Genomic DNA, 17938 nt, shown 5'->3' with positions numbered 1-17938 from the left:
AACTATGCTGTCATGTCTTCAGTTGTCTTCTATATGCTGATTTGACTTCTGAAGAGTAGATTTCTCATTGTATATATTTTTACAGTTCAAAAAGTAAACTGTCCATTTTGTAGATTCCTCATAACTGAAAACTATTTTATTCCTTTAGATTTTTGACAGGATGCATTGCATATTATTTCCCACTGAACCCTGCCTTCATCTTGTGTGACACAATTTTATCTATAATTTAAAAAAAGACAAAATATGCTCAAGAGAGATTTATTAGATAAATCATGATATACATAAACACAACTTATCATACAAGAATACAAGAATCAATTGCTTTATTAAAAAATAAATAAAACATAACTATCCTCTGGTGTTGAAATTCATACATTGCCATAGCTGCAAATATTTCCTGTATTAAAAGTCTTTTAGTACACTTGTGAGACGCTTCATTTTCTCTTCCATGATTCTCTTGTTAATTTCCGTCTCCTCCAGGAGCTGACGCATCTCCTCCTCCACTTCAAATACCTAAGAAGACACCCACAGACACAAACGGTCTCAGCTGCAGAAAACACATACAACTTGTTTTTAATAGTTCACGGCTTCTTTAGAGACTTTAAAAGTCTTGCTGGGTGAAATGCAAATAATCAAAATGGACACGATTAGAGTGAGACAAGAATCTGATTGAAACCACAGGATGGCCTCCTGTGGTTTCAACCAGTTTTACTCGTGATATTGTCATTTTATCACAGGGGTTTGTCCTACTTTCTTGCATTCATCATTTTCAAAATGTATTAGTTTGGTTTTTCTCAGATGCACAAAGGACCTGCAACATGATGATCTTTCCCATTATATAATAAATAGAGAATCAGTGCAGCAAGCAACAGAGGCCTGTAACCACTTTCAAAACGTCTTCTATTGAACATGGTGAATCAGGTAAAACACACAAAGCACCTGTTCTGCCATCCAACTTGGAGGAAAACTGGGCATTTCTGTGAAAAAGCGTCTATATTTTACCCTCTGATTAGCTTGTTCGATCTGTTTCTGCTTTTCATTCCCCAGTCGAAGTAGCTCAGCTTGATGGGCAACCTGGTCAGACTCCAGCTGTCGACGAAATGCATCATCCACACAGTGTAACTTCTCTACTGCAGCTCTGCAGGACAGACAACAGATAAAACATAATGTTTCATAAGTTAAGGCACCTGGACTGCCTTGGGTTCAATAAGCATGTGCATTTTTTTATGGTGGACAGCCCTAGATTATGAGTCTCCAAAGTTCTGTAGCTTTTGGGTTTGGGAGAGATATGGAAGAGGCACGTATTTAACAAATGCCCCAAAACATTTCAGAATGAGTCATACTGTATTTCTTCCTTTTAAGCTTTGGAGGGAAAGCATTTTGTTTTTATTCTTGACATAGACAATAACTTCCCTCTACTCTGGGATTACCTAAACTGCAGAGCTGTCCTAACCAGCTCCCAGCAGGTGGACAACGATAGGACAAACGTGAGAAAATTCTGGTAGATACTGAAATACAGAATGGAGAAAGCTTGATTTAAATTAAGTTTCTATGTTATTTTAAAAATGAACATAATTTAAAACAATTAAATAAAGCTATAAGCAATATCAATCATATGGGATATAAGAACTGTGACAGCTTTAATGGCAATTTAAAGCTACAATACTACTCAAAACAGACAACTTCCCTTCTAGTACATTTATCAATTTATGTATTTTGGTTATGTAAGTATGATCCCTAATTTTTCCATTCATACGAGGGATCCTGAGGTTCTTGATAACTGTGGTACCTACGGGCCCGAAATGTAACGGAACAGCACATAGGGAATTTGGCTCTGATGTGAAACTGTATCATACTTGTGTGCTTCTGTTGCTTTATCTCTTTCCTCCAGCAGCAAGCGTTCTTTGGAATCAAAGTTCTCTTTCATACGCTTCACCTGGCTCTCCAGCCGAGTGAGCAGGTCTGCCTTCTCCTGCCACTTCTTACTGGAATCACTAATAGGAAGAATAGATATAGAGACAAATATATAAAAGAGAACACAATGATGGTGAAGAAACAAAAGTATATGTTGGATGACATGTCTTAGGCTGTAGAGTAGTCTGTCCCTTTAAACATAAAGACTGGGGAGTTTGGGTTGAGTTTGGGCATAACAACATCAGGTATTCCTACTAAGTGATACTTCTAAATTACAATTTTTCAAATGCAGAATTTGTCTATGTGTTTGTGAAGGGATGCTTGCCTGTAAACTCTTTTGACTTCCTCAAGCTCTGCCTCCTTATCCTCCAGCTGCTGTTTCAGCTGCTCCTTGCGCAGGCTCAGATGTTCCAGACGCTCCCTGTGCTCAGCCTGCCGAGCAGTTTCCTCCTCCAGCTGCTGCTGGAGCTGCTTCTGGGCCTGACCCGCCTCCTCACGCAGCCTACGGATCTGATCATCACGCTCTTGCAAGGCCTTAGACAGCATGAAGGCAGAGGAGAAAGAGAAACTCCTTCAGTGCAGAGGATAAGACAGACAGATATATACATATACACAAATATACAACTCCCACGCAGCACTGATGATGAATTTAATGAATGTATTAGTAGTAGTGGCAGGTTTTAGTGTGAACACACCGATTTCAATAATCAAAGTATCCTCCTACCTCTTTGAGTTTGCGAATGGTCTCTGTCTGGTCATCAATGATTCTGGCTTTGATTTTTAGGGCATCATTGTCCCTCTCGTTCTGTTTCTTCTGAGTCTCCAGCTCAGCGCCCAGCACCTCTATCCTGGCCTCCAGGCGTCCACGATCCTGAGCCAAGGACGCTCCTAGTGTAGAGAAATACATCAAATTATCTCTCATGACAGCACTTAATGTTAAACTTTCCTACTTCAAAGTCTATCATTTTTTTTATCTATTTGTATTATTTCATTCCTTATTTTATTTTTCTTGTCTCTGCCTTTAAAATTTTGTTTTTGTGCATTTTAATGCTTTACATAAAGCTTTTTGAAAAAGTCCACTGTGAACAATTTACTTACTTAACCATGCCCAAGTGTGTAAGAATGTGTTTCTCTAAATAACCACTAGATGGCAGGCTTTACTTGATACAGATGAAATAAACCATCAGAATGTACAGCACAGTGTTAAGCCATACAGCTAATGTCTCCTTCATACTGAGTCTAAAGTAGAATCTCCAAAATGTCAAGAGTGACTCACTCACAATGAATTAATAATTAAGACAGACCGGCACTAGTGTTTGTTGATACATGAACTGGTTGTTAATGTGTGTCATGCCGCATAAAGTTCATTGAAATTGGACAACAAGTGCCTCCCCACCCTCTCAGACATCTCCCACCTTGCTGAGCGAGCTCCTGGCCCCAGATCCTCCTCTCTGCCCTGAGGCCGTCTATCACAGACTCCTGAGCTGTTAGCTGAGACAACAGTCGGGCCTTGTCTTTCTTGAGCAACTCGAGCTGCAGGCCGAGACGCCGGTCCTGCTCCACTTCTGCTTCCAAGGAATGCAGACGGCTCTGGCAGAGGGACAGTCAGAGAGACAGCATTAATGATCAACGGCCATCTGTCATGGCTGACAGATGGAAAGGCAGCAGGACCATTCAGTATTCATGACGTCTCAAAGTAGACTGTCTCCTTCAGGCTCAGGCTGAACAATTTTTAAAAAGGCAATGACTGATGCCCAGAACTGATCATCTAAGTTGTATTTTATATATAATGCAGTTTTTTAAAACCTGCTCAGACAAATTATTCTTAATTTCCTAGAAGCAATGAAGAAAAAAATTCAGTCATGTCTCACTCGTTTCCTTTCATGCTGTACCTTTAGATCAGTGACAGCGTCTCTCTTTGCTTTGATGAGTTCAGAGATGCGGCTCTTCTGTTCTTTGACCATAGATGTGAGCTCCTGCACCAGAGAGCCAGACTTCTTCTCCTTCTGCTGTGACTGGTCCAGGGTCGCCTTGAGCCCCAACATCTCTGCCGTCATCTGATCACAAACCTCCTTTAGCTACAGAAGCAGAGCGGGGATGTGCAATTGAGTGTGAATTAGACATTTAGGAGTTAAACCGAGTGAAGGACTTTTGATCTTTTGAAGAGTTTGGCTGGCAATCCGCATCTTATTCAGACTTTTCCACCGGTCAAAGGTTGGAGACTTCAAGTAGAAAATGGCAAGAGATAACTATCCAAATTAAGATTACATTTTGTGCAGAGGCTGAATGAAATCTCTAACCATAACGAGAAAGTACCGATTGATTCAAATCTAATCATTTGGTGTAGTTTTCTTCCTGTGGCAATCACTTCACTACTTGTCCAGAGTGATGATCCTAATTCAATCTCAGCTTTCACCATCAGACTGAAACATCCACTAAATCGATCTATATTGGGTTCAATTCCAGTTCAGTCATTTCACTTTTTTACAGTCATCAGCTGGACTGTACAGAGAGAGAGCTAGAGAAAAAGTTAGGACAATACTTCAGTGATTACAAGCCCTCTGTATGGCAGGTGTCGATCTTTTAGTATACCTCAGAAAAGCGAGCAGCCTCGATGGTTAGTGCCATGCGGAACTCGTCCTCCAGCGCAGCATACTGTTTCCTGCCCTCTGTCAGTTTTTCCTGCAGCTCCACCTCCCTCTGGGAGTGTCTCTGTTCCACGGATGCAACTTCTTTCGCCACTGCCTGACGGAAGTCTTCGCCCCCAGGCTGCAACCGCAAATCCAGCTGTTTTCTGTGAAACAATGCAAACAAGGATCGTACATTGACCTCTTTAAACACAAACATAAAATAAATGTTTAAAGTATTCAAAATAAATACTAGTACCAGTAAGTTGAGGACTCAACAAAGGAATTTTGTTACCATTACAAAACTTGATCTCAAATGTTAAAGATTTTCAAGTCAAAGTTAAAACAATAGTCTGGAGACCATAAACACTGAACTTCTTATTGTTCATATTGATCATACTGATCTCTAAGAGATCTTTTTGTGCAAAAAATATATTCAAAAGTTTATCTGAAATGAATGAGGCTTCAGCAGTCTGAGTTATACAAATCAAGTGGGTATCTTCCAAAGACTGCACAAAATGATTTTGTCCCCCATCACTTTTATTGAAAGTGCATTAGGAAGGGATATTTTAATGATCAGTATGAACAGGAGAAATTATTACAGCAAGCAAAAAACTTTAACAGACTTTGATAGCAGAAAAATAAAAAATAAATAAATTAATAGCGGCTGGTGTTGAAACAGATCTTAGTCATGACAGCTACAGTTACTCACATAATCACTTCCTCTTAAGTGATTGTGCCTACTAAATAAAAGCGCGAGCTGCAAAACGTTTTTTGCAGCAATGCTTCATGTTGAGTTTATTGAGAGCTTTACTTTGAAAAGTTCTGTAGGATATTCAAAAGAGTTTCTGGCTTGCATGACACACCTCTGAAACATGCGATTGGATTCCCCTGAATTTCCTCAGAGAAATGAAAATAAGGGTTTATGAATGCATTTCAAACGCCGGGACGCACACACTGCAGCACATGCTTTATTGTGAGCATGTGCAAAAGTGTCCTTACAATCAATTTGTTTAACAAGGGAGAAAAAAATATCCGCCATATGTTGGGATCAATCATAAAACCCTCCCAACGGGAGTCCCGCTCCTACCGACTGAGCTAAACATGCACATAGGCGTTTAAGGTTTTGAAAGAATTTGACTATGTTCTGGCCCACCATGTAACGGCTTGAAAAACATTTGGCCTGATGCCAGACTTATTTGCCGACCCCTGGTTTAAACAAATTACATCCTTAGGTTTAATTTCTCAAGAGTTGAACTCAAAAACTCCCCAGGAGCCCAGCACTCATATGAAGAACGTTGATTCAGAAAATACATGCTCAGGGCCTTTACAAAGGGTTTGTATTAATATACATTATCAATATCATTATTCAGAGTAAAATCCTTTGGTTCTACCTGTGTTCTTGTTCCCTGGATGCCAGCAGTTCATGCAAATGCTGCAGTTTGTCTTTATGCTGACGTTCCGAGGCTCTCTGGATGTCCAACTCTCTCTTCAGAGCTGCTGCCTTGTTTTCCAGCTCCCGATGCCGCTTCATCTGAGGAAGGTCAGCACTTGTTTAATACCAGCCTGTCACATACTGTGAGAGCCGACTGATCCTCTGCTGAATCCCTTCATCTGTATGCATTTATTCACTCTGCAACTGAACTGCTAAACTGGTATAATGAAAAGTGATAGTGACAGGGAGTGGTAGGTAATAGGCTGTAACATAAACAGCCAGACATTTTATATTTGGATGTTTTTAAATTTTTAAAAACTTGCTCTGTCTTCTTATTTATCAAAACGGTGATACAAGTGTTCCCGGGTATATTAAACCAGATACTCTACCTCCTCAGCCTGTTGGCGAGCCCTGAGTGCCTCTCCTTGGGAGATGCTTTCCTCCAGTCTGCACAGTGCAGTCTTGTGTTGTTCTTCACTGCTGCGGGCCTGCTCTAGCTGCTGGGTTAGGGACTGACACCTCCCCTCCAGCTCCTCAACACGAGTCTGCAGTTCCGAGCGCCCCGATCGCTCCTTTAGCAACAATTCTTTCAGTCTGGGTGGGGAGAAAGCACGATAAGAGCTAGAGAAATGTCTATTTTTACTGTGTATATAAACTGGTATAAGCTACCACTACCAATTATGTGATAACCTTCATTTGTTTTATGTCCCACTGTTAAAAATGTGATAGCCTGTGAAATTGAAGAAATCTGACATCATAGCATAGCCATATCTTATCTCAAGGGTGAGAAAATGGAAATGGAAAAAAAAAACATTATGCAAAAGGTCAGTCCGGTGAAAAGAAAAACAATTGGAGAATTCGGGACACACACTACAACTACAAAACTGTACGACCACCCATAGCAGTTCACTCTTTAAACTTGCCATGAAGAGTAATTTCACTGTAATCGTTCCCCTGATGAGCAAGGGAGTCAACAGTAGCAGCCGTGTTCAGTGTCATTAGAAAATGACAGTTAAGATTGATTCACGTAATACTGCTGACATATGCTTGTCACCAGGCTTCTAATTACCTCCATAATGCAGATATATCTAAGCAAGGTGTGACGCAAGCATGAGCAGCATGCAAGCATGAGCAGCATGCAAAATGCTGGCTCTATCTGTGCAGTGCAGGAGGAAGGACGCTCACAGCCAAATGGTCTCATATGTGTCTAGGCACAGAGATAGGAATATTTAAGTATAGATTATTATAGCCTCTGGAACTGAAATATAAAGGTATATATGCAGGATAATGATCTTTATACTAAATAGCTTTATTATCAACTGCAGTCATACTTCAAAGTTTTGTGGTAATGGAGCCAAAATGTGCTCGATTTCATGAGAGGCTACAGGACAATGATAGTGAGGAGTTTTAATGGTGGGATGTTCAAGAATGAGACAGGCAGCAGGCCCTGGTCTCAGGAGAGCTAATACAAAAGATGAAGAGGGTAGAAATGGATGAGAATCCATTATGCAGTTGACAAGTAAAATCCACAGAGATGGGAAGTTAAATGATCCCTTTTCAACATGTAATCTGCTTTAGAGATATTGCACGGATTCAGGTGGGAGTTTGAGTACGTAGTGCATAAATGTACATATGTGTGTCCAACCAGTTTTCCTCTTACCGGTCAGTGGTGTGCAAGGCCATGCTCTGCAGGTCCTTCTCCTCGCTGACCTTTGTCTGCAGGCACTTTAGATCCTCTGTTAGTTTCCTCACTGCCTGCTCAGCCTTCCAACGCCTCTCCCTTTCCTGGTCACGCTCTTCCACTATAGTCTAAGGGTACATACACAAAAACAGAAATACTAAGGGATAGACAATTTAACAATATTGAATGTTTCAAACGTTTTGTGAAGTATCAGTTAAGTTCCTGTAAAGAATGTTGTGAAGAATAAAGGGGAACTCCACAGATTTTACACATCAATGTCTGTTTATAGGTCTTGGAGAGTACTACTAGTAGTAACTTGTGCAAACCCTTAAGTGTCTCCAGTGGAAGCTGTGTGAAATCTGATAAACTTGAGTGATGTCACTTGAGTCAGTGTCAGTTGGGGCTGAAGCCTACAAGTCTAAAAATGAAAACATTGTGGAGGTGCAGAGTTTGAAAGAAGTGAGTCTGTAGCTCGCTCCTCATCCCCGCTTAGGTTAGCGGCTCGAGGCTACATTAGCCCCTACTAGCATAACCCATCCTAATCGCCATATGAACGGCGCTCAAGTTGCACTGTGGGTAATGAAGGCACCAGGTTTTAACAAGGAGTAATGTGTGGGATTAAAAAAATCTTTGGCCCTGCTGCATCTATTTGATCCTTTATTTAAAACCATCTATTGTGAGTCCAAAAATGTTATGAGTGCAATGCTAGGTGGGATGGTCTATGTCAGGTTAGTGACTAGAGTTAAATATCACAAGAAAAATGGTGACTGGTTTGTTAAATGAGATGGAAATATGCTATTTCTATGTATTTTCAATTAATTTATCATATGTAACACAAGTGAATTAAAACACAATGTTATTTTATGTATGTATTTATGGTTTTGGTTATCCTAAAACCAAACAGACGGTGGACTCCTGACTGTAACAATTACTTTGTGACTAAATGTCAAATAATATATATCATGGAGGTGATTCATCATTGGAACCCCTGGGACGTAGTCTATTAATCTGTATACCGTATGTGCATGTTTTTGTGTATTAGTTTTAGTGTAAAATAAGAAGAAATACGAACAACAGCATGCTTTCACACAGACAAATGTCCCAACGGTGTCTACTCTCCCTCTTTTTTATATTACATTCATTCATTAAAAATAGCATTTATTTAAAATAGAAGCTGCCAGTCATTCTGCTGGTGACCCATCTGTGTTGTACCCTGTAGGTTTCCTCCTCCTCGGTGGATTTGGTTTTCATGTCACCTGAGGCCTTAGCAGCTCTCAAAGGTGCCCTTCTTGCTGGACCTGCTGCATCTATACCCCCTGTGCCGGCCTTCCTCCTGGGCCCCACAGCAGACTTTGAACTCCTCTGTTTATGATTCTCCTGATCACTGCACATAAAACAAATCACAAATATTGAACCAGCTGTAAAATTGATTATAAACAGCCCTCAAGCTAATGTCTGGCTCAATAAAGGTCAAAGCAGATGACTTGCTCACTTTTACAGGTAGGCAAAGTTTGAACAACTCTGAATTGAATTTGGAGCGAATATTTTAAAATCCCCTTGCTTTTGATGAGGACAGTTGGGAGCGTACTTAAGTTAAATCACGGAATCCTAAGCAAATGTCATCAGTGGCTGATGAAGTAAGATGAGGGGGAAGACTATAGAAGCACGGTCGTTAATCATGGGAGTGAGATGACAGCTGTAATTTCCAACAACGAGGAGGAAAGTTCACCACATCGCTCAGAGAAGAAAATGAACCACCCCCTTTCAAGCGAGAGGTAAAAGGACTTCCTCTATCATCAGGAGACCAGATGATATTAGGTTTATGTATGCTGAATAAAATGAAAATATCCACTGCTGCATTATGTGTTTAATTATTATTAACTTAGACTTTGTAAATGACCACGTCATAAACACGTGTGTGTCACTTTGGCAAGTGTCTGAATGTGATTATCATTACTCAAAAGGTACACTCCTTGATTTTGTTATAGCATCTAATAGCGCTTCATCACACAATTGCATTTCAAAACATTAGGCAGTTGTGTGGAATCGGGCACTTTGTAGAGGTGGCAGTTAGCTACTATAACAAAATCAGGGAGTACACATGTCAACATGACAGCAAAGCAAATTATTTCCACTACACAGCAGTTAACTTGACAGATGAAGCATCTATTTCTGTGCGGAGGTATGCAGGTTCAGAATCACCTGTCTGATCTCCTGCCCTTGGTCTCCTTGGGGGTCATCCTCGATGTTACGTAGTTATGATGTTTGGGGATCCTGCAGCGCCTCCTGTTCTCCTTCCCGCTGTCACACTCGCTCTCTGACGTGCGGTCTGTGTCCCTCTTAGCTTTCCGTACCGTCACCACAGAATGAACAGTGCTACTGGATTTGTCACCTGCAGGGGCCTGAATACATATTGCACAAATACTGATAGTGTGTGAAGGGGATAAAATAAATATATGACAGACATATTTGGAAAAATGTAAACTAAATAATGAATCAATCAAATGTTAGGTATATTTGATAAACATAGCAGCAACATGATATGGAACACTTGACACTGTAAAGAAATCATTTCTGTAGTATCAAAGTTGAGATGTTGCTTGATTCCACAATTACTTAGCTTACTAGCCTAGAACTGACAAATTAAGTAGTCCCAATAGGCATCTTTAGGGAGTAATGTTCTCTTAAATTTGTAAAATACTCCTATTTTATTTTTTAATAGGATGTTTAGCTATGCAGGCTAAATAGTAGTGTGTTTTTATTTTTCATATAACCAATCTATACATTTATCTCTTCACCTACTCTCACCTGCTGTACACCTCACACAAAAACATCTAAATAAATGAATGAATGGCTGTCAGCAGTGTTAAATGAGCACCTGATGGATGAGCTGGGACACCTGGTGCTCCAGTTTCCTGATGCGCTGTTCATTAACCAGGTCTGCTGGATCAGCCGCAGCGGAACGAACCGGCTGGAAGCTCTGGCAATCCGGTTGTCCCACTTGCTCTACAACTGCTTCGGAGGAAATCCGCTGATGAAACTGGGTCAGCACCTCATCGATGCAGGGTTTGGTGAGAGGGACATCCCCTCTAACCTGCAATGGAAACTTAAATTTGCTTTTTTCATTTCACTGGGAACACTTTCTTACATCAGGGTTCCCACTGTGGCTGTGTTACACTCCACTGCAGCCGGTTTTGCTAATGAGAAAAACAGATGGATATTTCCATCTGGGGCAATGAATGTGTAAAGTAACTTACTGGTAAAGAGATCCGTAATTTTCACAATCCTGGAATACATTTTAAAAATGACATAATATTCCAGATATATAATAGTCAGTGACCACTGGGGATCTGCTATTTACAACGACTACTTGGGCTAAAGAATGGCACACTGGCTAATTGATCAGCACTGTCACTTCACATCAAGATGGACATTAATTTACTCTTCCAACCGTGTTCAATAATGTAACACTATCCTTTTTCTGTTGGCACTTTCGGGAAATGAGAGGACAGGCCCTGCAGTGGAAAATAACACATTTTTTCTGCATGTGTGAATGTGATCAAAATACACACAGGTATGGGGGAAAAAGTCCATCAATGTTGGAATATGGAGAAAACTATTTTGGATACATAATGCCACAACCACGAACATTTCTTTTATTTGCTTATCTGAGGTCTTTCTGATGCAAAATGTGGACACTTGAATTTTTTTTCATTATTATTAAAGTTCCTGTGTAATTATGATATTCTGCCATACGTTTATACACACAGTAGACATAAAGCAATGCACAAATTAAGGCGCAAGTGCAAAGGGGTTGTGTTTATTCTCTTAATTATTCATAAGTGTGTTTTGGGCATAACATGCCTACATCTGGTGCATTGCTATTTAAATTGCGGAATAATGGCACATAATAAAATCACAATAAAATATAAATAAATTTTAAAAAGTCTGATGCAGACTCGCAGCAGAGAGTGAGGGAGGGATGGAGCTCTTGTGGACGAGCAATAGAGTTTGCGTGACTGAAGTGTCAAAGTGATCTTTCTTTGATCATGAAGCCTAATGTTACTGTACAGTTTTGTGTTTTATAAGTGTCTGAATTACACTGCAAACCGGAGTCTCTGTTAATAGCGACAGACAGAACGATAGATCCACACTAGTCTGTATCCTCACTGTGCTGCACTGGCTTTAGACCAGGTTTTTGTTGGTCAAAGGCGCAATTGCGTTCTGCTGCCTCAAGACAGCATGTGTCAACAAGGCCTGACTGCACCATTTTACACCCCCATGTTACATTTGCTACTTAGACAATGTGGGCGCTGGGCATTAAAATGACAACTGTGTCAGATGGAAAATAGCAATGACACTTGGGCTGCAATTTACGCTGGCTGGAAGAAAGCGCCCATAGAGTCTGTTCTGAATTTGACAAAATTGCATTTTTGTACAATGCACCATTCACTTGAAATATTTTATAAGATAAACATACTTTTGAAATGTTGCCTTCCTATCAGGTAATCAATAGCCACATTCAAAAAACATTTTGTTAGGAATGTAACTGTTTCAAAGTAAGTTCTCTCTCTTATGGCCTATTTTATGTGCTATATATGAATGCAAAGCAATTGTGACTTTTTGTTAACACTTCTGTGTTGACATGTTGACCAGGTGCCTCTTGCTAAATAAGATAATTTATCTAAAGATACTTTCTGGTTAAATAAATATTTAATTAAGAAAAGATTTGACTGGACTATAATGTAATAACACAATACCACTAATGGTGGTATGGCACCAGAAATTACCGCTTCATTGTGACCGGTATCCGAGGACAGCAGGAGGTCCACATAGTCCTCCAGACCAGGGATGTCACAAGGACTACCTAGACCTAGATGTGAAGGATTTCCCAGCCGGTCCAGGCCATCCAGAACAGAGATTTGTGGCAACGACTGCATAACAATCTCCCTGTAACCTGCAGTAGGACAGTCACACACATACATTTGAAAAAACCTGGCCAGGCTAGAGCTGCGTGACTGTCTACAAACACCATTATTCAGTGTAGTCACATCAGTGGTTTATGGCCTGGATAAAAGATCAGGTGTTTTGGTGTTTATGTTGCATATAATCAAATAATCTATATCTAAACGAATAACCTCTCTTCTCTGTGCTATCCGCATATGCTCTATTGATGCGGCTCACTTACTGAGTACTCCTATAAGTGTATCTAAGCATTGGATTGTAAGAAGGGTTGTGAGAAGTTTTAAGTATGCCCTCTTGGATTTAAACGCATACTTTCAACAGCTGATGCTCTGAATTAATCATAAACAGGAAGACATGCATAAAGGGTGCACAGCATAACTTAAGGGGAAACAATCAATACAATAATAAAAAGACAAAGAAATAAGATGCATAGAGAGATAAAAAAGCATTACTATTAGTGGCTGCATATTTGAATACCACCGATTTCCATTGTGCTTTCATTACAGACCATACAGTCCAAGTTGTGTCAAAAACTAACAATTATCTTCTGGATTAGAGAGTGATTCATCAAAAACAAGAGACACAGAAGGAAAGAATCTGCTGTTAATAGCACATACTGATGAGGTCTATTGTTCCTATACACCCACTAGCCAGTTTATTCTATACGCCTAGCTTAAACAAATGCAGTCTAAAACACTACTGTAATAAATCCTACCACCGTGATACTTATAGTGTTGTGTTTGATTTTGGAGGCTGTAGTTTGTGGTGCTGCTGAATTGTCTTACATTATACTGAGAGGCGTTTCTATCATGTACTCTATGCTCACTGATATAAATGTGGTGGACAGCATCGAAAAATATACAGCTTCCAAAAGGGCCATAAAGTTTTTTCAGATGCTTTTGTGCAAATAATAAATAAATAAATAATAAGTGAATTCAGAACCCTGACGTATTCAAAATTTAGAAATGCATCCATCCCAAACAAACAACCATGAGCATGTTTGGTGGTGCAAGTATATACTGTAAAGTGCTTTTTGGGTAATTGTTGTTGTTTTTTTTAATGGAGGTGATTAAGTGCTAGCATGGGGTGTCTAATTGTAGTCTAAAAAAGATGAGTTTCCACCCTGCAGTGGAAAATTCCTGACTGGATTTGCTAAAGCTAAACTTCGAACTGAGCGTATTTAACTGGATGTATTAGGGCTGAACCCAATAGTCAAAGATTCGATGGAGGGAGCCTTATTCGACTGTCAAACAAGGATCATGCCATTTTGGCGATATGGGGGTGCTCAATGTCTGATTTTACATAGAACTACCAGTTTTCTCCCAATAAGTTAATATACTGCATATTGCAGTATACATTTCAACATTTAATCCTGTAAATAAACATGTAAAAAGAATAAAACTCTCATTAAATGTTTTTAAAAGTGCCTTAGAGGTAGCGTGCGTGCGTGCGTGCGTGTGTGTGTGTGGTGGCGGAAGAGGAACACTTGCTGAAGAGATGGAGCCCCAGCTTTATTGGTGTTGTGCCAAGTTGTCCGCACCTCTCAGGACTTTCGGATAATTTATCACCGTTGATGAACCACACAAAGAATATTTTATCGTTTTTAAATAGAACCACGATGTGCATGTAGTTCTCGGCAGCACAGCATGCACGCAAAACTCACACAAGACCGGTGAATGGCACAGAGAGGCTGAGAGAGAGAGAGAGAGAGAGAGGAAAGGGTCTTCAAAAACCCTCAGTTTAGCTGGACTTGCCCCCACGCGCGCTCGCAATCACCGTACTATCAGTCGACTATAGGTAGGACTTGACAATTCTGATTCGACTATGTCCTATGTCGACTATCCTTAGCCCTAGTATGTCACAATTTCAACAAGAATCATGTAAATGTAAATGCTCCGTACTTGTATAGCGCCTTTCTAGTCTTTTCGACCACTCAAAGCGCTTTTACACTACATCTGCATTCACCATTCACTCACATTCATACACGGAGCCTAAGTGCTCAAACGGAAACTAACATTCACACTCACTCATACACTGGCGGAATAGCCGCCAGGGGCAATTCGGGATTCAGTATCTTGCCCAAGGACACTTCGACACGCAATCCCTGGCTCCCGTCGACCTTCTGATTAACGGCCAACCCGCTCTAACTCCTGAGCCACAGCTGCCCCATCATTCGCCTGTCATTCAACCTTTGTGACAAAATTATATAACAATCTCTGCACCAGAAATTACTTTAACCTGTTCTGAACCATGTTAACTTTGTTTTAGATATTTTGCGTATCAGCTAACATGTATTGATACAGTATATCTGCGAGAGGCCAATATTTACAGGTAATATCTTGGTCCAACCACTAGTTAAAACTGTACTCCAAAATAATATTTGCATGTCCTACCTGCTGACCTACACACAGGGTTGTCTCTGCCATGCTGGCTCAAAGTGACCTCTCTTAATCCTTGCAATCCCAGCAAGCACTGCAGGAGGTGATCAATGCTGTCCAGGTGGTTGCTATGGAGACTGAGGTGTTTCAGCTTGTATTCCGGGCCATGAAGATACAACAAACCTAATTAGGACGTCAGGAATCAAAAGCATTGACATGTCAATCACTTGTTTCTGACATTTGAGTGTAGAAAAAGAAAACTCTGTTTAGTCTGTGTTCAACTCACCAGTGAGGTTGTTTATCTGATTGTAGGACAAGTTTAATCTTGTGAGGTTCACTAGACCATTCAGTCCTGAAGTAAAAAGAAGGGGACATTTACAACACGGTGATTTTACAGCCCATCCGACTCTGTACTGATTTAAATATTACTCGGAGAACACCCACAAAGTTGAAACATTTATTGTCTGAGAAAAATAGTGACTAAAGACTCACCTTCAACCTTGGTGATTAAGTTACAGGATAAATTTAAAGTCCTCAGGGAGGTGAGGGAAGTTAGACCCTCAATCTTAGAAATGCAATTGGAAGAAAGGTCTAAGTGCCGCAGATGCCAAGCTGAGGTCAGGCCCTCGATCCTTGGGATGCGATTGCAGTGCAAATTGAGTGATGTTAGAGTGGGACTCAGGGGGAAATCTAGCAAACTAGACAGAAAGCAACAAAGTGAAACAGATTGTATTTATTTGCTCTGCCAGGAAAAGGTTCAAAAATTGATATTGAAATTGATAACTTTGTGTGAATGTGTGTGAATGTGTGTGTGTGTGGGGGGGGGGGGGTTCAGGAATGGAGAAGAGGATCCTTCATCAGTGATGGGATGTAACTAAGTAAATTTACTCAAATAAACTTAGTACAGTTTACATCTATCTGACAGCTATAATTACTGGTCACTTTGCAGAGAATTGTACATACAAAGATGTGAAGAATTGCTGTTGATTAAACTACAGATTATTTAACAGTTAAAATTAGCTTGCCCTTGATCTGTCACAATATTAAACTGCTAACGTTACTTACAAATTAATGCAATCAAATAACATAGCTAACATACTGTGTATAGTTTAATATTAAGCCATGTTGTTGCATACCTGCAGTACTTTTACTTAGATATTTTACATTATTTTAAGTACATTTTGCTTATAATACTTTTGCACATTTACTAAGTTAGCTAACGTTAATATAAAAAAGGATATTTACTTCAGTATTCTTCATTGTGTACTAAGCTAACGTTAGCAAGTCGGGAATTATTTCAACGTGTAATACAATTCAGGACACGATAACTATTTAGTAAACGATCGAACAAAGCTATAATAAAAAGGCTGTAATTACTTAACGTTACCTTGTTATATTCCTGTCAATAAGGCACAGCTCCTTGTCTCCCATAACGACGACACGCAGCTAGCCTTAACGTTAACCGTTAACTTCGTGTTTGTGTCGTCAAGCACCAAGTCTGCAAGGTAATAATAATAACAAACAAATTGACCACCGCGGACATGTCAAGTTAAATGTCCAGACAACTTGCAAGGAACAAATATATTACGTTAACAAGTTACCTAGGTTGGCAGCCTAGCAAAAGTTCACTAGCGATCGAGACAAGCTCAGGAGGCAAACTCATTCTGAGCATTTATTAAGCTCAGCCACAAAGACTGGAAAACTGGAAAAACACGTGTAGCTGGTGTTTTCACAACCAAAGCAGTATTTGTGATTTCGTTAAAACATGTGTTGTTGTTTTTTAGCCTCTGCTCTGTCCTCTGTCGAATTGAACTAGCCGCTTCTGGCGGCTTACTTCCTGTTTACATGACGTCGTTAACGGTAACATCCGGGAAATCTTGACTTTATTCCGCCCACCAAAGACTGTATGGGGAAACCAAACAGTCTATGAGTAAACACCATAGACTGTAGGGGTAAACGCAGATCGTCAAAGTGTATTAAATGTCATTTTAGAGGTTAGTTATGTGATATATAGCATTCTAACAATATTTGTTAATCATTTGTAGCCTACCTGTGTTGAAACAGAGGGGAAAGTAAGAAATCATGATGTTCTAAATTTTTAGAGGCTATTTGAACAGTTAGGCTACTAGTTATGTGGTTATATGTTTTTATTATATCATAGACTGTATGAAAGGTTGTTTTTTTTTGTTTTTTATACATTCCCTTTCTGAAGTTTGATACTATAATACCACATAGAAGATGTGATCTAGCTTGTGCTCTTCTAACCAAGAGATGTCCAGTAGATCTCTCTCCAAATACAAAAATATGTTAAAACATGAAAATATGTGTTGGCTTTTGTTACTTTGATTAAAGGGTTGTCCCAGCGAGAGACAAATAAAGTGAACAGGTCAATAAGCAAAACATCTTGGCTGAGATTCCCTGTGTGTCAGTTCCAAGTATGTGAGGAGATCCATAAACCCTGGATCCTACATTTCCCATAATGCAACTACCGGAACTAAATACCATTTTTCTTTAGACTCTCCCTGCCTTGTACATACTATCCTCTTTCAAACCCAACACTCCCAGTTTTTCATTATTAACATGAAGTCTCAAGTTGACAAGCAATCAACAAAACAATGCCAGTCCAGTGGCTGGTCTGGACTATTCCTTCGTATCACATGATCTTCATAAGCATAAGAAGCTACAAAATGTACTTTGAGATGAGATTGTTTTTTTCAAGGCCAAGAGGGAATTTTGAACCTTATTGATGGGGTTATAAACCAATACAGACTAAATTCAGAACATAATATACAAACATTGTTTGTCCAAACAATATACATTTCACATGTTACAGCATATATAATTCATATAGATTTGTTTATCTCACCAGCCCTGTGGTGTTAGTCACTCACACATCATTACTGATTGTATGTGTGTCTGCATCTATCACACCCTGTGT

At 39.8% G+C, this 17938-nt stretch overlaps 1 protein-coding gene across 1 annotated transcript; it reads right to left on the bottom strand.

Annotated features, from left to right (window-relative positions):
* Nucleotides 1-242: 242 nt before the first annotated feature.
* Nucleotides 243-16839, bottom strand: lrrcc1 (leucine rich repeat and coiled-coil centrosomal protein 1). Its single transcript, XM_038717639.1, has 20 exons — nucleotides 16602-16839; nucleotides 16388-16498; nucleotides 15493-15698; nucleotides 15287-15352; nucleotides 15016-15183; nucleotides 12448-12614; nucleotides 10536-10751; nucleotides 9860-10059; nucleotides 8870-9041; nucleotides 7637-7785; nucleotides 6366-6570; nucleotides 5936-6075; nucleotides 4507-4708; nucleotides 3807-3992; nucleotides 3330-3504; nucleotides 2639-2802; nucleotides 2240-2448; nucleotides 1857-1994; nucleotides 1003-1138; nucleotides 243-513 (listed from the first exon to the last, which is right to left on the bottom strand). The coding sequence occupies exons 2-20, from the start codon at nucleotides 16429-16431 to the stop codon at nucleotides 403-405; spliced, it is 3054 nt and encodes a 1017-aa protein (XP_038573567.1). The 5' UTR covers nucleotides 16432-16498; nucleotides 16602-16839; the 3' UTR covers nucleotides 243-402.
* Between the last annotated feature and the right edge of the window lie 1099 nt (nucleotides 16840-17938).

This window comes from Micropterus salmoides, unplaced genomic scaffold (assembly GCF_014851395.1).
Source record: "Micropterus salmoides isolate LMB-PRFRI ecotype aquatic unplaced genomic scaffold, ASM1485139v1 Ms_hic_scaffold_14, whole genome shotgun sequence".
Classification (NCBI taxonomy): domain Eukaryota; kingdom Metazoa; phylum Chordata; class Actinopteri; order Centrarchiformes; family Centrarchidae; genus Micropterus; species Micropterus salmoides.
The sequence above is the reverse complement of the archived record's forward strand: the minus strand, read 5'-3'. Positions and strand labels throughout refer to the sequence as shown.

Excerpts from the sequence above, each read along its gene's own strand:
- lrrcc1 (XM_038717639.1), bottom strand. The coding sequence starts at position 16,431 with ATGGGAGACAAGGAGCTGTGCCTTATTGACAGGAATATAACAAG. Across the intron at positions 3,993-4,506 it reads AGGCTGCTCGCTTTTCTGAG|CTAAAGGAGGTTTGTGATCA; the intron begins GTATACTAAAAG and ends CTGCTTCTGTAG. Across the intron at positions 2,803-3,329 it reads CCAGGAGCTCGCTCAGCAAG|GAGCGTCCTTGGCTCAGGAT; the intron begins GTGGGAGATGTC and ends TCTCTACACTAG.